This window comes from Nicotiana attenuata, unplaced genomic scaffold (genome assembly GCF_001879085.1).
Source record: "Nicotiana attenuata strain UT unplaced genomic scaffold, NIATTr2, whole genome shotgun sequence".
NCBI classification, from domain to species: Eukaryota; Viridiplantae; Streptophyta; class Magnoliopsida; order Solanales; family Solanaceae; genus Nicotiana; species Nicotiana attenuata.
In genome coordinates this window covers 176,859-201,057 of record NW_017672231.1, presented here as the reverse complement: position 1 = coordinate 201,057, position 24,199 = coordinate 176,859, and the positions used below count along the sequence as shown (strand labels likewise).

The window sequence follows — 24,199 nt, the reverse complement described above, 5'->3', positions numbered from 1 at the left end:
GACGGTAGCACAATAATGTGAATTAGAGGACTCATATCCAATTATTTGCTGGTATAGCCAAGAGTTATATAACTGGAAGAAAGGGCTCTTTTGTCACTGCCAACTCCATTAAACACTGATGAGGATGAAACAATTTACAACCAGTAATAGGCATTTTTTTCTAATACCAAGCACTTAGATGCAAGATCCAATACCTATGCCATTTAGGCTATTTACCAAATTATTCAGCACCAAATATTCCTTTAGCAGTTAACAACTGAAGCACGAGTGCTTTCTTCAAACATTCCTAGGCACAAACTCTCCTATTATTACAAAGTAAAAACTATATATTTGATTAAAAAGATGTACAAAGAAATCACCCAAGAGGGAACCATCTTTTGAATTAACAATTGCACCAGATATATATAAATTCATTGCAAAATATGAAGTAAAATTTAGCTCCGATTCTGTGCACCTCGAGTCAATCAGCTGACTCTTTCACGTTGAGCACCAGAAGTATGGGCCTCTTCAATATGTCTGGTAAGCAACGATATTCCATAATGTGATGCACTTGAAGAAGCGTAATATGAAGTCACTGTAAGTTGAGTAAACTTTGGAAGTGCACATCCTGTAATGCAGAATTACCCAGCAATTTGGTCAATTACACATTCAAAATCAATAATAAGATAATAAGTATGGAAAAAAGATCTTTGATTATTGTCATTTAAGTACTTTATGTTTAACTCAAAATGAACCTTCCCATGAACTATTCCTACAGTTATTATACAAACTACTATACATATTATACAGAGCATCAATAAAGATCAAATGTAAAATTTGGGCTTGCAAAAAGTAACCTCCACCTTTGTTGAGCCAAGTTCCCTTGAATACAATATATAGTTTAAACTTGGTGCCAAGAAAAATTAAGAAAATAAAAATAGGATAAAGAGAGAACTAAAAAACTGAGTCTAGTAGACTTCAGGAATCAGATATTCATATAATTTCCCTAATTCGAATAATGTTTTTTGGATCTTCGGGTCCTTGCCCCGGTCTGCCTTGATACTACTATTCATGCTAATCATGTTTCTCAAGTGCTCAACTTTTCTTATTGTGCCAAAAAGGCATACATGGGTGGAAATGTTTCAGATCAAGCGTTGCTGACATCTTACCAATTACCATAATAGAGAGGTTGCTCAACTATGATCCGAAACTAACAAGTTTGAATCTATGGAATAGATTCAACAAGGTATGAATACCTACACTGTAGAAGGCATGATTTAGTATACTAGTTCACTTTGACATTGAGCTCTAGGGCAAAGAAATGGTGCTTTAGTTTATTGTTTGTAATTGTACTATTTGTTGTCAGCTTGTGTTAGATTTAAAGCACAAATGACAGCAAACACGATGAAGACAGTGTCTACTTTTAAACACAACAAGAAGCAGGAAGAATATGAAGAACTAAAATTAAGAAGATGACTTAGAGAAACTAACATACAAAGAGTTTAGTTAATTCTGTAGAAAGACAGGTTCTTAAAACATATCCTAAAAAGAAAACTGAAATAGATCATGACCCTACTTTTAAGTCATGGAACTGACCATGATAACTAACTCCTAATAAAACTGAAAATACAAACTGCAGGAAAATAATATAAATATTGCATCCTAAAGCAACTAATTAACACTCCTTGCATTAGGAGCTGCAAATTCCAAGTCGTTGCCTCAGGAACTCGAACTTGCTGACAGGAAGAGATTTCGTAAACACATCTGCTAGCTGGTCTTCAGATTTGCAGTAAACAAGAATCACTTCTCCATTTTTCTGCACATCCCTCAAGAAAAAAAGCTTAATGTTGAAGTGTTAAGTCTTCCCATGGAACACTGGATTATGTGAAATAGCTATTGCAGCTTGATTATCAACATGAATCTCTGTATTATCTCTTTGATCCATATGCAAATCACCCAGTAATTTTCTCAGCCATAAGGCTTGATTTACTGCCGCTGTTGCTGCAATGAATTCAGCCTCTGCAGTGGATTGTGCCACCGTTTCTTGCTTCTTGGAACACCAAGAAAAAATCCCTGATCCTAGGCTGAAGCAATATCCAGATGTACTCTTCATATCGTCAAAGGATCCAGCCCAATCACTGTCCGAGAATCCATACAACTTGAGATTCTGACACTTCTTGAATTTGACACCATAGTCGACAGTACCTTTAATGTATCGTATAATTCTTTTCACTGCTCTCAAATGCATTTCAGTAGCACAATGCATAAATCTAGACAAAAGACTTCAGCAAATAGAATATCCGGCCTTGTAGCAGTGAGATACATCAAGCACCCAATCAAGCTTCTGAAATTTCCTTCATCAACTTTATCAGTTCCATCCTCTTTGCTTAACTTTTCCTTCGGATTCATAGGTGTACTTGTTGCCTTGCAGTTCTCCATGCCGAATTTTTTAAGTATCTCCCTTGCATACTTCTTCTGGCAGATAAAAATTGCATCAGAACCTTGCTTGATTTCCATTCTCTGAAAGTATGTCATTAGCCCAAGGTCTGTCATTTCAAAAACTTGCATCATTTCCTTCTTAAATTCTTCAACCAGGCACGCATTGTTCCCTGTCACCAAGAGATCATCAACATAAAGAGAAACTATAAGAAGATCAGTTCCCTTATGTTTGACATAAAGGGTAACTTCAGACATACTTCTTACAAATTCCAAACTCAACAAGTGTTCATCTGTCCTGCTATACCAAGCCCTTGGAGCTTGTTTTAAGCCATAAAGAGCCTTTTTAAGAAGACAAACCTTTTCTTCTTGTCCTTGCTCAATGAAACCCTCTGGCTGCTCTACATAGATTTCTTCCTGCAACATACCATTTAAAAATGCGGATTTGACATCTAGTTGGAACACCTTCCAGCTTTTTTGTGCTGCTATTGCTAGCAACAGTCTAATAGTATCCAACCTGGCTACTGGAGCAAAAGTGTCTGAGTAATCAACACCAAAAATCTGGGCATACCCCTTGACAACAAGCCTAGCCTTGTGTTTGTTGATAGAACCATCAGAATTAAGCTTGGTTCTAAACACCCATTTTACTCCAATGACCTTCCTATCCTTTGGCCTGTCAACTAACTCCCAGGTTTTGTTCTTCTTGATCATTAACATCTCCTGTTCCATAGCATTTCTCCAATTTTTATCTTGAAGTGCTTCCTCGTGCCCAGCAGGTTCACAAATTGCCACATTACTTTGTTGGTAGATATCAGAAAGTAATCTTGTACCTCTGATTGGAGGATGATCCACTAACTCATTTTTCCATTGATCAGATGCTTGCTTCTCTGATGCTTTGATTGGAATTTGATTATTCTCCCAATCCCACGTTTTTTCCTCATTAAAGTGCACATCTCTGCTGACGATCATCTTTCCTGTTTGTGGATCATAAACTTTGTAGGCTTTGGAGAATGAGCTATACCCACAAAGATTCCAGGAATTGCTTTTTTATCAAGTTTATCTCTTTTAACTTGTGGCACATGAAAGAAGCAAACACAACCAAATACTTTAATGAAGCTTAGTGAAGGTTTGAATCCATACCAAACCTCGAATAGAGTTTTATTCTGCAATGCTTTAGTGGGAAGTCGGTTTTGGAGAAATACCGCCGTGTTAGTTGCCTCGGCCCAAAAGCTTTTCGCAGCCCTTTTTCATGCAACATGCACCGTGTCATCTCCATTATATACCTATTCCTCCTTTCACTAACTCCATTTTGCTGCGGAGAGTATGGAGCAGTGAGCTGATGAACAATACCAGCTTCCTCACAAAATTTGTTGAATTCTTTAGAATTGTACTCTTTTTCATTGTCAGACCGTAGGGATTGGATTCTGTAACCACTTTGATTTTCCACCATCTTCTTAAACTTCCAGAAAATTCCAGCCACCTCTGATTTGTATTTCATAAAGAAAATCCAGCAGAATCTTGTATAATCGTCAATGAAAATAACATAGTAGAGGCTACCTTTTAAGGAGGGTGTTCTTTGAGGTCCTGCAACATCTGTGTGAATCAGTTGCAGCCTTTGAGAAGCCCGCCATGATGCTTCAGGGAATTGCTTCCTGTTTTGCTTACCAAATTGACAAGCTTGACAACTTGGTAAATGATCAACTAGAGTTGGTAGCCCTCTTGTCATATCATCCTTCTTCAACAACAACAATGCTTGTAGATGACAATGGCCAAGTCTTTTGTGCCAAATTTCAGTTACACTTGCTCCGGTGGAATAAGCCAATTGTTCCTTCTCAGTTGGATCGAAAGGAAAACTCCTTCCTCTCATCTTCACCCTGAAAATTTCACGTCCAACCACGTCACTGATTTGACAGTGATGATCTTCGAAGTAAATTCTGAATCCTTTTTCAAGTAGTTGTCCTACACTTAGCAAGTTTTGATCAAGGTCAGGTACATAAAGAACTTCTGAAATGCTCTTTGTGCCTGTGTTTATCTTGATAGCTATGGTTCCTTTTCCTTTGGCAGAAAGATGGTCACCATTTCCTATCCTAACTTTGGAAATTTCAGTAGGCTTCAACTCCTTGAATAGGCTCCTATCATGAGTCATGTTGTTAGTGCAACCACTATCAATAAACCAAGAATCCGTTGAGCTCTTACTTGAGAAGCATGTTGCAATAAAAAGTTGATCCTCTTCTTCTTGATCAACAACTTGAGCATCTGCTTCCTGTTGCGGGGCCTTATTTTTGCAAATCACGGCTTCATGTCCGAGCTGATTGCATTTCTTGCACTTAGCATCAGGTCTCCTCCAACATTTGAATGGCGGATGACCTTTTCTTTCACAGTGGTGGCAAGGGGTGTAGTTTTTCTTCATACTTCCTCCCTTACTTTTACTGTTGGTTGATGTTTCTCCTTCATTTGACGCTTGATTCTTCTTCTTCTTCTTTATTTTGTTTTTACCATCAACCTGGTGCTTAGCAGCAAGAGCCCCTTCTGTTGTAACATCCTGCCTCATGAGCCTTCTTTGCTCTTGAGCTTTCAGGGAATTTAGCAACTGTGCCAAACTAATTTTTGACAAATTCTTAGTATTTTCTAAGGTCGTAATTGTTGCTTCATACCTTTCAGGCACTGTTACAAGAATCTTCTCAACAATTCTTGAATCTGCGAGTGTAGAGCCTAGTAGCCTCACCGTATTTGCAATATTCAGAAGTCTATCTGAGTACTCCTTAACTGATTCAGATTCCTTCATCTTTTGCAATTCAAACTCCCTAATTAAGTTTAAAACTTGCATACCTTTTATTCTCTCATCTCCAGCATACTCTTCCTTGAGATAATCCCATACTTCTTTAGCAGTTTTCAGAGACATTATCCGTGTAAAAACTGTTGGCGATACAGCAGCAAATAAACATGCTTTGGCCTTCGATTTCTTTGTCTTCTTTTCCTTGTGTGCTTTGATCTGAGCCATAGTGGGATTATTTGGTAGGACTGGAATTTCATAATCCTCTTCCACAGCTTCCCAGAGATCCAAAGCATCCAAATATGTCTCCATTCGTACTGCCCAGATCTGATAGTTATCTCCATCAAAGACCGGCGGAGCAATCGGTGAAAAACTCACTTCAGCATCCATTACTTCTCCAACTTGATCACAGATCCCTTAAGATGAAAGCTCTGATACCAATTGTTAGATTTAAAGCACAAATGACAGCAAACACGATGAAGACAGTGTCTACTTTTAAACACAACAAGAAGCAGGGAGAATATGAAGAACTAAAATTAAGAAGATGACTTAGAGAAACTAACATACAAAGAGTTTAGTTAATTTTGTAGAAAGACAGATTCTTAAAACATATCCTAAAAAGAAAACTGAAATAGCATGACCCTACTTTTAAGTCATGGAACTGACCATGATAACTAACTCCTAATAAAACTGAAAATACAAACTGCAGGAAAATAATATAAATATTGCAGTCCTAAAGCAACTAATTAACAGCTTGTCACCTAGTTTACATGGTCCAGCCGTCCGGGAATGTACTTCGCAACCACTTAGTCGAAGAACATACAGTTGTGATGTAGCCTTTTCTTCTCTCAAAGAATTATCAGTTGAGATTTGTACACTTCTCCATTTCTTCTATACATCCTACTTTTACTTGACATGGGTGCTAAGTTAACCGTGTTGAAAAAGCCATAAAAATTAATGTAATACAAGGAAGTTCTGAACTTCCATAACATTGTACAAGTTTGTAGCTATAAGTAACCAAATAGTATCTGTTACTCCCACAATCCAATTCACAACTTTAACTCTGGCTGCCAATAATCTTAATACATGATTTTTAGTATAACACTTACCAGCCATCATTTTAGCTGAAAATCTTAATGTAGTTTTCAATTATTTAAATAAATAAATGGAACTAACTTCATTTAAGAGTTGATAATTCCAGCCTTGAGCAGCCAAACTATTTTACATCAAATGGGAGGTATGAGCATTATATTTAAATAGAAATGGTCTAAAAGTATAGATGTAGTCAATTTGAACATGTTTCGCGTAAAAGCAGGTGTATGTCACCTTTTTATCATAAAACATGGAGAAGAATACTAATACATAGGAAAGGCTTGCCCTTCAGAAAAGCAAACACAGGACAAACCATGATGGAAGTAAGATAATTAACTTGGAAAAAGAGGTGCACTTAAGACTTCATTAATCATAATAAGAGTTTTTGTTTATTTTTATCAATAATAAGACTTTTCTTTCTTATCAAACTGAGACTTCTCACAAAATATTCCATTTGCCTAATTTTTAGATAAAACCTCCTTAATAGAGTTGGTATATGTTTTTGTCTAAAAAGGGAGGACACATCATGAATCGATTATTTTTCTTCTTTTTTTTAATGATGGTGGCGTACGGGTCAGCTTGCACGCACCTCGACTATTCCAACGGGTACCTACTACCTCCCATCAGTACATGTACTAGGTGACTTTGCCCACCAAGGCTTATGAATCAGATCCATTAATGGGATCATTTTATATTTCATCAACAGATTCAGCATAACTTATACTACGACTGCTGAGAGTTTATCATATCTAAGTGTGAATCTAAGATTGTTCTTTATTCTTCTTACTTCTCGCGTCCATCTTAAGTATCTCCCTTCAATCTCCTAATTTTGCTAATCACAAGCAAAATGGAAAGCGGAAAAGAAAAACCCAAAGGATAATATTGCTTGTGTCTCGTAGCAACAAATTCTATTAGAAATGAGTGCTGTGAGTTTGTCAAATGCTCGACAATCCTCAACATTAGCAGCACAAGCTATGCTCTAAAAGCAAGTTAGTTTACTTTCTTGCTTCTTTTTTCATAAAGCCAGTAAAACTCTACTGGTGGTAGCTTGTGAGTTAGTGAGAAGTGCCAAGATTCAGAAAATTAGGCAAAGTGCTAGTGGGGTAACGGAAACAAACACGTCATACTTCACTCTGAATAGAAAGAACCAAGCTTTACATGAAATTTCAATTCCTTACTGGGGACATAGAGCAATGTTCATTCTAAATATTTATACAGTATTACAAAGTAAAGTAACTATAGCAGGGATTTAAAATATCACCAACAACTTGACTCCGTAAAGGGCAGATGAAAGATACATTTCTGCTAGATTAGTTCACAACATTGAAGGGATTAAATGATAATCCGATTATATTAAGATAGAGAAAAGAAAACTTCAGCAGAGACAAATATACATTCCTAGCAACTCCATGATTGACATCAACCTTCAAATTACCAACTTTTAAGCAACATTGCATAAGGAAGTATAGCTGCTGAGTGTTACTTATTAAAGAAAAAGAAAAAAGAAAATGTAAAGCTGCTGAGTGTCATAGCATCTTTGTCATCATAGAATAGCAGATGCTAAATACAACAAAAAAAAAAAAAAAAAAAAAAAAAACCAGTGTAATCCCACATGTGAGGTCTGGGGAGTGTAGTGTGTACGCAGACCTTACCCCTACCTTGTGGAGGTAGAGAGGCTGCTTCTGATAGACCCTCGGCTCAAGGAACAATGAAAATAAAGTAATAAACAGTAGCAAGAACAATATAATAGGAACAAATGGCACAACATGTAATATAAAGAAACAGGAATAAGAAAAAAAATACAAAAATAGTACTATAACTTCAGAGAATCACCTCCAAATGCTGCACTAGCTGAAGAGAACATGAGAAGTGGAGGAAGCTGCAAAGAAAACCACCGAAAGGAAAGGGTAAACAGACAATGTGAGAGGAAGGGAGCTGTAGATAACATGCCAATTGTAGTACGCTATAGATAGACAGAGGAAAGACAAATCAAGAATACAATGAAAATCAGGGAGAGTGCAAGAGAAGTATTAAGGAACAGAAAAGCGTTGTAAATGCCTACCCCTATAACAAATGGAAGCCACTTTGGTCCCTTCACATGTCTCTGGACGAAAGGGATACCTGAAAAGATACTTACATTAAAGACTTCAGCCATGAATTCTTAAGATAAAACTTAGAAGAGAAGGAAATATTTAGTTTAAGATTTAAACCATGATTTAACAGAAAGAGAGACAAAATAAAGATAAGAAAGGTAAGCACAGAAGACATAATAAATCAATCATGCCTGTATTGAAACCATGAATTGCACTGAGCAGTCCACCAAGTCCAGAGCCAGCCTATTCAAAGGTAAAGAATATTACTTTAATTAACAGGTAAAAGCTCTTCATATTATGATTGCTCTATAACTCTATTCGCTCTGCGGTTTAGTTGCCTTGTCAACTGGTTATAAAACTTTTGATTAGTAAAACGAGGGCTATTATTCCAGCTTAGGTATAAGTTTACACTTTGTGAGGAATCCCATATAGAGTGTCGACTGTTAACAAAGTAATTCGTGACTTCTTTCAGATTTAGGGTGGAAAACTTTCCAAAAAGAAACTCATCCCACAGGTTACAATAGCAACTTTCTGCTGCATTGAACTCAACTGAATTCCAAGTTACTATGAAAAAGATCTTTAAATATACAAAACATCCATATAACATTAAGAGCTCTTGAGACTCAAAACATTTGTTATGCGAATTCACCCAATTGGGAGGACTTTCTTAAAGTTTTTGGAAAACTTGAAGGACTCCTAAAAGGTGATTTTCAAGTTTTCCAAAAAAAAAAATGAAAAACAAAATTCAAAGCTCTTTTTTAATTTTAAAAAGGTAACTTTTTTTCTTTGCAAGCACTATCAAACGCACACAACTGATCAAAACTTGAAAAAGGTGTTGGCACAAAAGTTTTTCGAGGGTCAAACATTCTTTTATTCTCCTCTATTTCATTTTATATGACACAGATTACTATTTACAGAGTCAAACATTCTTCCATTGACTACAATTTGTTTCATACATTTTTAAACATGTCTAATTTTGAAATTTGTGACTTCTACTACTTATGTGAATTTTATTATAACAAAATCTTAGATATTTGATCTTGTAGCTCAAATACCATCATTCTTTGTCGAAACAGAGAAAATATAATAGACATAGCGGATACTTACCACAGCCGTGACATCGTGCAGTACAGGAGTAATCGCCCATTCTCCACTTTTCTGAACCGAAATCAAACAGAAACAGCTTGAATTACTAGCTAGGCATTTCATCAAACATGTAATAGGCAAGATGTAATAAACAATTACAGATACACAATAATGAGTAGAACATGTTACGTACCGAAGTGGGGTTCAAGAGAGAAAGACAACGAGGGCATCGAGCAGAGCCGAGGCCAGGTTTGATTGTCGGATCATACTCGAGATTTCCTCTCTTCAGCTTTTCTTCGTATACCTCTCGTGTTCCCATATTCCGCTCAGAAGCTTTTCACCATTTTAGTTCCCTTTCAGCTGTTGGCTGTTGCTCTTTTCTTGAACATGGGTTCGATGTATGATGATTTGAGGTTGGGCCGGAAATGGATGATGGGCCTGGACTTTGAGCTTTCTAACCCAAAAGTTATGTTAAAAATTGCACGGGGCGCCGTATTTGGTCGGCCCTATTTAACCTATACCCATATTTTTTAAAATTATTTAATCTATAATTTAATTTTTACAACTTCAGGCGCCTCCTTTTTCCTGCGACATGTGCACTCCTTTCTTCCTCCTTACTTTTTCTCTTCTTCTTTTTTTCTCTTTTAAACACATGAGACTCTGTGTAAGTATTATTGATTTCGAAACTTTTGAGTAAAGAGGCTTCTTCTGGAGTTGGTCATATTGCTAACATGGAAGGTTTCTTAAGTTTTTTCAATACAAGTTTCTTCAGGTGCTCTACACACTTGAATAAATTGTTATGCTTGTAATAACGAAAGCAATTGATTTTACAAGGCGTAATCTCACACTGTTCCTAATGCAAAAAATTTCCAATCCACAAACTTCACTATACAATGTTTATGACCAATAATGTATATCAATCTTATAGTTTGCCACTTCAAAAACATCCAAGGAGAGTTTTCTTTTTAGAAGTTTCAATGGCACGGTGTTTTGTTGCTGTCTCCTCTGCCATAAGAAGGTCTTCTCCACGTTTAGCTTCAATAATCGCTATCTTTTCTCCTTTCCAAGTCTGAAGTTCTTCAGTGGGTCTGAAGTTTGCACTACAAACTGAAGAACTTCAGACTATTTTGTCTAAAGTTTGCACTATGAACTGAAGTTCTTCAGCCCAAACTTCAGGAAGTTTTGCTTTGATAAGGTCACACTTCAGTAAAAAAATTCTGAAGTTCAAACTTCAGACATAAGTTTTTGCTACTTCAGGCCCGTATGTCTGAAGTTATTCCAAAAGCGGGTAGACTTGCAATTTTTTTTGCAAAGCGGGTATAAGTTCAATTGTGACCCAAAAACTGGGTATAGATGCAAATCCCCCAAAGTTATGCTCCTAATAACTCGTAGAAATGACACCAGGTAGCCACTTTAAAGAGCTGCTATTTAGGAATTAGCTAATGGATCTTGAATTTCAGTTTTTCAATTTAATTTTTTGGGATAAAAATATCCTGAAGTTAAAATTTTTAGTTTAAAATTTCTAGGACAAAATAAGTACTAGTTAATCTCTAAATACCATCCCTGAGAATGGCTATCTGTGCGCTTGCCCCTGATAACTCGAAAGTGTTTATTTACGCCTTTACCCCAAATTAAATATGTCAACCTTCAGAATCATATACTATTAAATTGAGAATATTTGTTAATTACCCATAGTAAAGTAAGAAATTATATATCAAATGTGTTGTATTTAGGGGTGGCAAATGGGTGATATGAGCTGAATTTGGATGGGTCAAAATAGGTTGAATCAATAATTAGGTCATTGCCCAACTTGTCCAAAGATGACTTGGCATGATATGAGTTGGGTTAAGATAGGATATAAATATATATATTATATCCACTAGGTAGTATGCCTAGGACTAGTTTTTATATTTCTTAACCAAATAAAAAAAATCTTTATAAAGTGTATTGAATATCAAAAGAAGAGAACAAACATAGAACCTATTACCAAAATTGAGTATGAAGTGCGCTATTTTAGCATTTCAAGGATGTTCTATGTAGCTAACAAAAAATGCACCTAAGCAATATCCAAACTGAAAATAAGCTATAAGGCAAAAATCATCATTTTTGACTCCAATGTGATTGTAATGACCCGCTCAATCATTTTGAGTTCTAGCATCGCGTTGTATGATTTGAAACTTCGATTGGCTTCATACAATATATTATGACTTGCATGCATGGTTGATTATAATTTTCGAGTGGTTCAAGAGAGTGATTCTCAATTTGGAGGCTTTAAGTTGGAAGAGTTGGCGAAGGTTTGACTTTTCAGTAAACAACCTCGGAATCGGGATTTGATGATTTTAATAGGTTTGCATGGTTATTTTGGACTTGGATGTATGTTCGAATTTGGATTTGGATGTTCCTAGAAGGTTTTAACTCTATTTGACGAAAGTTGGCAATTTGAAAAATTGGAGAGTTCATAAGTTTGACCGAGAGTTGACTTCGATGCTACCGGACTCCTATTGTAGTTTTGAGACCTTGTATAGGTTAGTTTAGTTGATTGAATCTTGTGTATAAAGTTGGGTTGTGATCCGAGATATTTATGTATGGTTCGGAAACATTCGGTGAAGTTTGAAGGTTTGAAAGTTAATAGGATAATTTTGATCTTCGGAACTTAGTTTTGATGTTACTCATGATGTTTCGAGCCTTTGGATAAGTTTGGATAATGTATTTGAACTTGTTCGTATGATTGGACGGGGTCACGGGGGCCTCGGATGTGATTCAGGGTGGTTTCAGACCCTTTTGGTGATGTTTGGTTGCTAGTTTTTAGCAGGTATCAGTGTGCTTCGCGTTCGCGGTCATAGCATGCATTCGCGAAGAGTATTTTTGGTGATGAGTATGTTTCTCTTCACATTCGCTTGGGATATATCGTGTTCGCATACTATTGGTTCCAGAAATACTGCATTCGCGAGGGTCTGACGCATTCGCGTGGAGTTAGAGCTAGCATGGGAGATTTTGTCTTCGCATTCTCGAAGGTATGGCTCGCTCACGAATGAGGGGTGTCACGACCCAAAACTAACCCGGTCGTGATGGCGCCTATCATGGAACTAGGCAAGTCGACACATTCCCAAACAATTCGATATTTCGTTTAAAGATTAGTAATAGCCTTTTTCATACTGAAAATTTCGTGAAAAGAGATTACTTCAAAAACCAAAATGCGGAAATAAAAGCTCGACCTCGGGTGTCACTAAGCCATGAGCAAATACTACAACTGTTCTGAAATATAGCAAGACTAACACAGTCTGAGAGTAGATACACTAAAAAGGGAGATAAAGAAGGAGAAAGGTAGGACTGCGATCGCCAGGCAGCTACCTCGCTATCTCCGATGAAAGTCCGCGACTGGAATAGTCAACAGCCGCTACCGTGGCCTGAGATACCTAGATCTGCACACAAGGTGCATGCAATAACGTGAGTACACCAACTCAATAAGTAATAAGTTCAAACTATGGACTGATAGGTAGTGACGAACTAAACCTCAACGGGTAAACACAATTAAACTGTACAGTAAAGTAGGCATGCTTGCAATTCAAGTATTCAGCTCAACAGTAAAGTAAATACAAATCTAAATAATGTGAAGTATAAAGCTCAGTTAATCTCTACGTGCCAATGCACAGAATGTATGAAAATGTACCATGTACCTCCACTCTCAAGTGCTCAACCACCCAGTACTGTATATGGTCATCCGGCCTAGGGAAGATCCATCCAGGAATATATACACATCACTGACAACAGTCACTCAGTACCGAGGCAGGCCATTCCAGCCCTATGGAGAAGATCCATCTCCAGGTATAAATACTTCGGACAAAATCCATGTCCAGGGAAGATCCATCCCTCAATAATATCAACTGCGCTCACTGGGGGTGTGTTATAGACTCCGGAGGGGCTCCTACAGCCCAAGCGCTATCATAATCATCAACATAACCGCTGCGGCGTGCACCCCGATCCCATAACTGTCACTCATAATCAGGCTCTCGGCTTCACTCAGTCATCACTCTCCAGTCTCACACACGGGCTCACAATGCCATGAAAACTGGATCAGAACAATGATATGATGTGCCAAATAATAACAACCGAGACTGAGACATGATATGATATGCATGAATAAGACTGAGTACAGAATATCAATGAAACTAATGAGATGACAGCAAGAAACGACCACTCGGGTCTCAACAGTATCGACTGAAGCCCTAACATGATATCTAACATGATTTACAGCTCATTTACTTAATCACATGATAGAAACACGGATATAAGCAAGAAAGAGTCACTCAGCGGGGCCATGGAATGAACCGGGCCACAATTCTCACGGTGCACGCCCGCATACCCGTCACTTGGCATGTGCATCACCTCAACACTAATCACATAACACATAGTTCGGGGTTTCGAACCCTCAGAACCAAGTTTGGAAACATTACTTACCTCAAACCAAGCAAAATCCTACTCCGCAACGCCTTTGCCTCTGGAATCGGCCTCCAAACGTCCCGAATCTAACCAAAAGAAATACAATGCAATCAATATAGGCCAAGGAACCAATTCCACACGAAAAACTATCAATTTAGACCGAAATCCCGAAATTCACCCAAACCCGGCCCCCGGGCCCACGTCTCGGAGTCTGACAAAAATCACAAAACTAGAAAGCCATTTCACTCATGAGTCCATACATACAAGATTTATCAAAATCCGACTCTATTTGACCCCTCAAAACCTCAATCCAACTCTCCAAAAATCCCAAGCCCTAACCCCTCATTTTCACCCTTAATCTTCACTAATTACATGATTAAGCAAAAGGGAAATTACCATAAACACGAGTATTAGGGCTCAAACAACTTACATTACTGATAAACCCCTGAATTCCTCCTCAAAATCGTTCTTAAAAGCTCCAACACCGACCAAAAATGGTGGAAAAATGACCCAAAATTCGCGAAGTCCACATTTTATACATTCTGCCCAGAACTTCCGCATCGGTGGTCCTCATGTCGCTTCTGCAATGCCACACCTACGGAAAATCCATCACAGGTGTGATTCCCACTTACATCCTGAGAATTCGCTTCTGCGGTTAAAAAGTCGCAGGTGCAGTCTACTATTCGTACTTGCGGCTCCTGCCATCCTCAGCCTTGGCCGCTTCTGCGGCTGCTTCTCCGCTTCTGCGGGCCCGCACCTACGGTCCCAACTCCGCAGGAGCAGTTATGACAGCTTTGTTCAATCTTCAGCATTCCTCAAATTCCAACCTTGTTCCGTCAACCACCCAAAATCAACCCGAGGCCCTCGGGACCTCTACCAAACATACCAACAAGTCATATATCAACATAAAAACTTAGTCGAACCTTCGGAACACTCAAAACAACATCAAAACACCAAATCACCCTTGGATTTAAGCTTAAGAACTTCTAAACTTCCAATTTCCGCAAACGATGCCGAAACCTATCAAATCACCTCCGAATGACCTGAAATTTTGCACACGTCACAAATGACACTACGGACCTACTCCAACTTCCAGAATTCCATTCCGACCTCTATATCTAATTTTCCACTGCCGACCAAAATTGCCAAATTTCCAACTTTCGCCAATTCAAGCCTAATTCTACCACAGACCTCCAAATCACATTCCGGACGCGCTCTGTCACGACCCAAACCGATGGACCGCGACGGGCACCCGGTACCTTACTCAATCGAGTACCAACGTAACGTATCTTTTGTATCATTATATCGTAGGTAAATGAACCGAAGTAAAGCATGAGGAAATACAAACTTATACATATGATATACTGGCCTATAAGGCCAAAACGATCACTTGTACACTAAATATAGGCCGACAAGGCCGTACATTCTTTCACGTACATGACATAGGTCTACAAGCCTCTAGGAGTACACAAATGTTATAAAGGTCGGGACAAGGCCCCGCCATACTAATCAATACATGTCCTAATCATACCGACAACATAAGCAACTCTGGAGCAAATGGAGCGCACCAACACCTTCCGTTGAGCTGATAGCCTACTTGGAGGACTCTTGACCTGTCTATCGGGACCTGCGGGCATGAAGCGCAGCGTCCCCAGGCAAAAGGGACGTCAGTACGATAATGTACTGAGTATTTAAGGCACATAAATAAGTATATAAAAGACATGGAAGAAACATGGAGTAAATGACTCAACCTGTAAGTCTGGATAACTCTGTAAATCATGAAATGCTTATAGTGTCATGCATATGCGTATGAATGTTATGTCGTGCATAGGTACATGTATTCATCACATCATCAAGCCTCTGAGGGCATCCCATCATATCATCTCGGCCGCTGTGGGCAAAATCATCAATGTATACCAGTTGATCAGGTGGTGGTGCGTATATAACGCCGTAAACTTTTCCCATATCCTATATATATATATATATATATATATATATATATATATATATATATATATATATATATATATATATATATATATATATATATATATATGAATGCAATGTATAAATGAATATATGGTCATGGGTCAATGTACATGTATAAATGAATGCAATGCATGAGAAGTACGTCAATAAAATCTATCGGAACGTCATAAGACCATTATACCTCTGAATATCATGAAACAATCTTTATCAACTTATGTATTTTCGGAGACCCATGAATAGACGATAGAATAATAAGACATATGGGAATTCAAGAAAATAGACATCTCTAATACTTCTATGAATAGAGTCATTTATGAAATTTGTGCATTTGCTCGTTTCGTTCGTGTCGTATAGATCATTCCAAAAAGAAAGAAGGGATAACCTTAACATACCTGAGTCGATTCTCTTGACAATCCCTCTAACACATGTTAATTGCGACGAAACACGCAACGGCAAGATCGAAATAGGGAACAATCCGTATGAAATGCTCAAAGCAGTAACGTTGCTATTGCAAAATCATCTTTGTTCAAACTTTTTCTCAAGAGAATTAGCATTAACGTTATGTATGGAAAGCTAGCTGAAACTCTTCTTAAGAGATTAGAGTTAATGTTACATGAAATGGAAAGCTTTTGGCTGAAACTTTTCCTTTAGTAAATATGAAATGGGAAGCTTGAATGGAGCTCTTAGAAAATGACGTTACTAATGTTATGGCAAGTTTTGTTGAAATTCTTTTTATAAGATATTATGGTTGTTATTCTTATCTTTTTAGGTGGCCCCACATAATTAAGCTTGGTGTCACACTTCTTTCTCAAAGTGTGACACCTTGCTTTACCTTTAATACTTAGTCATTAAATGGAAAGGGATGATTGCCATGTTGGGGGAGGGGTTAAATCTTATCCCACTTTTTAATTAATTACCCAATAATTAATCAATTACCCACATAATTAAGAATCATCTCAAATTACTTAATACTACTCACTTTTAATACACTTTATGTAGCCTACTATCATGGTCATGGGGTACCTTGTGTGGCACTAGTCTATAAACATTGGGTGTTATGGCTCAGATCGTATTATATCCCAAATTGACCACCTTCGACGAAACTCATTTTCTTTATTTCGTTTACCCTTTATCCTTCACAACACTTACTTATTGCTTGTTATGAATAGCATAAATACGTATAACCTCAAGATAATCTCATCCTCAAGTCTATGTCGATTAACTTACTACGAAACTTTAACGTACAAAAATGTGAGATGTAACAACGACGACGCTTTAACGTACGAAAATGCAAAATGTAATATCTCATTTCCGGACTTTCATTAATTTATTTTTACGCACTTTCACGCACGAAAATGTGGGGTGTAACATCATTCCCCTCTTTTGAACATTCATCCTCGAATGACTGATGCACTTATCATTATCATAGCCTATTGTCCTTGCGAATACTTTAGTACTCTCCTTGCCATCTTAGGCAGTTGTTCTGCTAATAATTCCAAAGGCCAGGGCATTCCCCCCTTTAGATCTCTTTCTCACACCATGACTTATGGTCGGAATCCTTCCAATCTCATAACTGTTGTTACCTTCTATCATGCAGTCCGTACGACTTTGACCTTGTAAGTGCGCCTATGCGACTCTTCTCCCCTTTTTTCTCCAGCTTTTGGCCAATCTCTAGGTCTCACTTTCTAAACGTATACAGAGCTTGACAAGATGTCCCTCTGGGCATCTATAGGTATACCGAAGTTCTTCACTCAATACTTTGTTGAACTTACGAATATTGTTATACCTTATTTCATATATCCGTTTATCCATCCGTATGACTTTACTGTCATAACTCTTACTTTGATTTATCGTTACACAGGTCTGCTACCAAACTTCCGATTACTTTCGTTGCTTATCCCATATGCATAAATCCTAGTCCTTTAATGCTCCATCATTACTGTTTATCTCAAGAATGACGGCCTAACCTCATCTCATACTTTGTGACTTTTGTCCATGCATTGTTGATTCACCTTAATGTGGATCTATCATCTACCACTTATAACTTGATCTCTTATGTAACATTTCCGCTAGGGCTCACTTTGCATCGAAGAATATTTGAAGTGATTTTCCTGATCCATTTAGCGGCGATATTGTACTTCAATAACCGTATTTTATAGTATCCCAATATGATTTACCTTACGTGGGTATTTTAATCCCGATGATTTATCCATTCTGGTCACCTTCTCACTCGCCTTTTCTTATCCTTACTCCTGTCTTCCTAAAATTTTGTCGCTCTACCATACTTTAGCTTGCGACCTACACATATCTATTTATACTACTCGTAACCTTCCGTCAACTTACTTGCACCATAGATTTTCTTATATTATTCTGGAACATCAAGCAAGACATCACATCATCTCCAACTCTTCTTTGCTCTCTTGACTAGATCTCTCAGTACCTAGAAACCATAGGCTGGAAGATATGCCACTGACGACGATGCTATCATTCTTGGATACTGAATCCTCGTGCTTCTAGCCTTCTATCAGAAGTATGAACTATTCATAACATTCTGCATTCGAGTATCTCATACGTTTTTTTACCTTTGCCTTAAAATCTCGCATCATATCTTCTATCTCTTTTATGACCTCCCTTCCACATAGGTATAATTCACATCCACAACTTGAAGTTCTTATTATAACATTTGCACCTCTTTAGATGATTCGGTGAGAGCTTTATACTGACTTCTTATAAGGTTGGTACCCTTCTAACTAGCTTTATCGTAGAGCCGTTATATAATGTGGTTGTTGTACTATCTTTATGACTTAATTACGATTTCTATAATTTCCTGTGTCCAATAACCAGACTCCTGATTTACATGGTTGATGTAACTCTTTAGTTTCCTCTTCCTTCTTATCAGCCTTTATGTAGGCTTAAGCTATTTTCCGATCTGCGGCTCCTAGTATTAGTCATTACCTTAGTCTTTCATGGGTGTTAGGGAATATCCATGATACAAACTTCTAACAACTCAATCCTTTGTCTATGCCCTGGGCTCAATTCTTTCTTTTAACTTATACCGGAGTCTTCTACCGCTGTATGATTGTCAACATATATGCTGCATGGATAATACTCTAAAATCCTGAGTGTATCCATAACGTACTAACTTTGGATCATTGGTCGAATAATTCCTTTTATTCCTTCTCAACTTTCTTTAAACGTAAGCTATTACCTTTCCTGGTCTTTTTGTCCCCTTGTTGCGTGCATACTTAGCTTATCTTAATTCCCACGCATGCCGGAATTTTCGTGCAACTCACATGATCTCGAATCCTACTTTTGCTTTTACTTCTCATTCATTAGCCATGGTAGGTGCCACTTTCTTATGGAGTGCATACAATGTTGTTGTGAGATTGTTTTTACATGACCACTTTTTCTTCAAGTCACTATGCTTAGGTTGAAGCCTTATTCTTTATTTCCTCGGCTAGCCTTTCGTTGTAGTACTTAGGGAGGACCCTCTGACTCTTGTAAAGCTACGAGCTTATTACATCGTATACTTGACGGAATTTTTTGATGTCCTTCCTCGCCTCTAATTATCTGCAGTTACTTACCTCCACGCCCCTGTGCTCATACTGTTGCTTCTGAAGTGTAGTTTTGACTGTCTTCCTAGTGGCAATACTCTTTAACTACCTCAACTCCTATCTGAATATTTCTCAAGGATCAGAAATGTCATATCTACAAGGCTGAATTCCCCATGTTGGGGTTTACTATCTTTATCTTGCACGATCTGTTGATTTGTCTGTATCCTCTTGTCTAGCCATAACTAGGCTCTTTCTGAATCAATTACTAACTATTCATTGGCCCATTCTGATATCAATATTTTGCATAATCTTTCTTGGGTTATTTCCTTTATCGTAACTTACGTCTTGCACTGACTCCTTATTTATTTATAACATCCCAGGCAGGAACCCTTACTCCCTTTCATTGACGTCGTGCTTGCATAATGTTCTGGAATTGTAGCATATCGATAGGATTTGGATAAGTGCAATCTCATTCCTTTCTCATTTTTATCGCATTCTTCCTTTACTACTCTATAATTACTAGAACCACTTAATTCTGACTTAATGCCATATTACTCCATATTCCCCCCTTTAGGGGAGTACTAAGATTTAGCGCTATGACGAACTACCTATAGATGTTTTACCTCTTCAGCTTTGGCGTCTTCTCACATCATCGATGACCCTTACTCGACTTGCGATAATCCTTCTGTACCAAGGATAACAACTTTCCTTACTCGTGAGGGTGACACTTAGTATAACTGGCACATACAGTCCCTTAAGCTTAACTTTGCTCACATTGCTTGCTTTAGGGAAGTGTCTTCTTGAATGACCATTCTCTGAATTTCTCGTGAATCTTCTTCTGTTGTGCATTCTATTATCGCCTAAGCGAAATCTAAAATTCTCATGATACCGACTATTATCTAATCACTCAGTCCCTAATTCATGTTTAGTTTATCTTGTTCACCAGCCCATACTAATTTTTATTACTTTGGGGGTCTAACTTTTCCTTTTGTTCACGAACTTGTTTCTCGAAATGAGGATATGACCTTATGGCCTATACTCTTGTTGTCTCAAGGTTTGTCACTTCTTGTCCTTTCCTTCACTTGATTATAGACTCTGTAATACTGTCATTTTTCTTATCTACCGTTGTCATCCATGTATCACATCTTAGTATCTTACTTATAATGCACTCTCTTCTTATTTCCTGCTAACATTTCTGTCTATCACTTTATTCTGAAAACTTCGACAAGATATTCTTTTGCTTTTAGCTCCCCTTTGATCCATCCATTGGCTCTTCGGGTTGCTTAACATTATCTCTCTACTAGGGACGGGAGCCATACTAAGATAATATTTATCCTTTCCAGGCTTCCAGTGCGTATCTTTGTAGTACTTATATCTAGCTGTACTATTTTAGAGTGCACCATCTGGGTGTCTCACAAGGAGATCTAGTAGCACATTATCCTTCGGAAATGTCAACTAACGCAAACAATCCATCCACCATTTTGGGTCACTCTAACCCCAGCCAGATCTTGATATCCGTCCTTCTCTTATACTACTTATGTTAACCCCCATGGGGCATAAATGAGATGGGTGTGGCCAATTGTACATACCTCTGTTATTGTTGAAGGTAACTCAAAAGTCTTATATTCCTCCACCTGAATTGTGAATACTGTTAATCTTCATTAACTGGCGTCTCGTACCCTTCTTCATCTTGCTTCTTTTACTTGTTGAAACTTGTATCTATCTTTTGAATCTCTCATTGCCTTTCACCCTAGGGGTGCATAGATATTCTTGCCTTAAGGCTCCTTATCAAGAAGCTTACAAATCTTAGTACATACATGATCTGCTGAATACCTCATATTTATCCATCATTTGCATGATTCAAAAATCAAGTTCCTCTGACTCAAGTCTTCCACAGCTGTATCTCTTACCAACCGTCTTTCTAGATGTAGGCATCGTCGTATTATGAACAGTAGTTAGGAGTTTGAATTCTTATAAGTGAGCTCTACCACACTATCTAGAGTATGAAGAAAGAGTGACAGTCCTAAATGCCCTGTAGCCTCCTGCTTATAAGCGTGGTGCACAACACACCCATAAACAAGACTCTACTAGACACGGCTTGTAGACTTCCTAGGATAGAACTGCTCTGATACCACTTTTGTCACGACCCAAACCAATGGGCCGCGACGGGCACCCGGTACCCTACTCAACCGAGTACCAACATAATGTATCTTTCGTATCATTCAATAATAGGTAAATGAACCGAAGTAAAGAATGAGGGAATACAAACTTATACATATGACATACTGGCCTATAAGGCCAAAACGATCACTCGTACACTAAAATATTCCGACAAGGCCGTACAATCTTTCACGTACACGATATAAGTCTACAAGCCTCTAAGAGTACATAAATGTTATAAAGGTCGGGACAGGGCCCCGCCATACTAATCAATACATTTCCTAATTATACCGACCACATAAGAAACTCCGGAGAAAATGGAGCGCACCAACACCTTCCGTTGAGCTGATAGCCTACTTGGAGGACTCTCGACCTGTCTATCGGGACCTGCGGGCATGAAACGCAGCGTCCCCAGGCAAAAGGGACGTCAGTACGAATAATGCACTGAGTATGTAAGGCACATAAATAAGTATATAAAAGACATGGAAGAAACATGGAGTAAATGACTCAACCTGTAAGTCTGGATAACTCTGTAAATCATGAAATGCTTATAGTGTCATGCATATGCATATGAATGTTATGTCGTGCATAGGTACATGTATTCATCACATCATCAAGCCTGTGAGGGTATCCCATCATATCATCTCGGCCACTATGGGCAAAATCATCAACGTATACCAGCTGATCAGGTGGTGGTGCGTATATAACGCCGTAACCTTTTCCCATATCCCATGTACATATATAAATATTTATATATACATAAATACAGGTATATAACGCCATCTGGTCATGGGTCAATGTACATATATAAATGAATGCAATGCATGAGAAGTACGTCAATAAAATCTCTCGGAACATCATAAGACCATTATACCTCTGATTAATATCATGAAATAATCTTTATCAACTTACGTATTTTCTGAGACTCATGAACAGACAATAGAATAATAAGACATATGGGAATTCAAGAACATAGACATCTCTAATACTTCTATGAATAGAGTCATTTATGGAATTTGTGCATTTGCTCGTTTCATTCGTGTCGTATAGATCATTCCAAAAAGAAAGAAGGGATAGCCTTAACATACCTAAGTCGATTCTCTTCAGAATCCCTCTAACACACGTTAATTGTGACGAAACACGTAACGGCGAGATCGAAATAGGGAACAAACCGTATGAAATGCTCAAAGCATTAGTGTTGCTATTGCAAAATCATCTTTGTTCAAACTCTTTCTCAAGAGAATTAGCATTAACGTTATGTATGGAAAGCTTGCTGAAACTCTTCTTAAGAGATTAGAGTTAATGTTACATGAAATGGAAAGCTTTTGGCTGAAACTTTTCCTTAAGTAAATATGAAATGGGAAGCTTGAATGGAGCTATTAGAAAATGACGTTACTAATGTTATGGCAAGTTTTGTTGAAATTCTTTTTATAAGATACTATGGTTGTTATTCTTATCTTTTTAGGTGGCCCCACATAATTAAGCTTGGTGTCACACTTCATTCTCAAAGTGTGACACCTTTCTTTACCTTTAATACTTAGTCATTAAATGGAAAGGGATGATTGCCGTGTTGGGGGAGGGGTTAAATCTTATCTTAACTTTTAATTAATTACCCAATAATTAATCAATTACCCACATAATTAAGAATTATCTCAAATTACTTAAAATACTACTCACTTTTAATACACTTTATGTACCCTACTATCATGGTCATGGGGTACCTTGTGTGGCACTAGTCTATAAACATCGGGTATTGTGGCTCGGATCGTATTATATCCCAAATTGACCACCTTTGACGAAACTCATTTTCTTTGATTCGTTTACCCTTTATCCTTCACGGCACTTACTTATTGCTTATTATAAATAGCATAAATACGTATAACCTCAAGATAATATCATCCCCGAGTCTACGTCGATTAACTTACGACGAAACTTTAATGTACGAAAACGCGAGATGTAGCAACAACAACGCTTTAACGTACAAAAATACGGAATGTAATATCTCATTTCGGGACTTTCATAAATTTATTTATTGCGTACTTTCACGCACGAAAATGTGGGGTGTAACACGCTCCTAAGTCCAAAATCACCTAACGGAGCTGATGGAACCATCAGAATTCACATCCGAGATCATTTTTACATAGGTCAACATCCGGTCAACTTTTCAAACTTAAGCCTTCCCAAAAGAGACTAAGTGTCTCAAATCCTCTCCGAATCCACTCCAGACCCGAACCAACTGACCCAACATATAAATAATATAGCTGAAGAACACAAAAGGAAGTAGAAATGGGAAAACGGGGCTATAACTCTCAAAATGACCGGCTGGGTTGTTACATACTCCCCCTCTTAAACAAACGTTCGTCCTCGAACGGGTGTAGAAACTTACTTGAAGCCTCAAATAGGTGTGGATATCTGCTCCACATCTCCCGCTCGGTCTCCTAAGTAGCCTCCTCCACGGGCTGACCTCTTCACTGCACTTTCACTGAAGCTATGTCCTTTGATCTCAACTTTCGGACTTGCCGCTCTAAAATAGCCACTGGCTCCACATCATAAGTCAAATCACCATCTAAAGAACCGTGTTGAAATACAAGACATGA

The 24,199-nt window shown here is 37.9% G+C and overlaps 1 protein-coding gene across 1 annotated transcript; it reads right to left on the bottom strand.

The window, feature by feature from the left end:
* Positions 1-64: 64 nt before the first annotated feature.
* On the bottom strand, positions 65-9,869 carry LOC109212400. The gene is made up of 6 exons (XM_019376040.1): positions 9,653-9,869; positions 9,481-9,531; positions 8,565-8,616; positions 8,343-8,401; positions 8,114-8,159; positions 65-607 (listed from the first exon to the last, which is right to left on the bottom strand). The coding sequence occupies exons 1-6, from the start codon at positions 9,776-9,778 to the stop codon at positions 465-467; spliced, it is 477 nt and encodes a 158-aa protein (XP_019231585.1). The 5' UTR covers positions 9,779-9,869; the 3' UTR covers positions 65-464.
* Positions 9,870-24,199: the final 14,330 nt, after the last annotated feature.

Bases quoted from the DNA above. Each gene is read 5' to 3' on its own strand.
- LOC109212400 (XM_019376040.1), bottom strand. From the start codon at position 9,778: ATGGGAACACGAGAGGTATACGAAGAAAAGCTGAAGAGAGGAAATCTC. The intron at 9,532-9,652 runs GTACGTAACATG...ATTTCGGTTCAG, and splicing joins CTCTCTTGAACCCCACTTCG to AAAAGTGGAGAATGGGCGAT. The intron at 8,402-8,564 runs GCATGATTGATT...GTATCTTTTCAG, and splicing joins AATTCATGGTTTCAATACAG to GTATCCCTTTCGTCCAGAGA.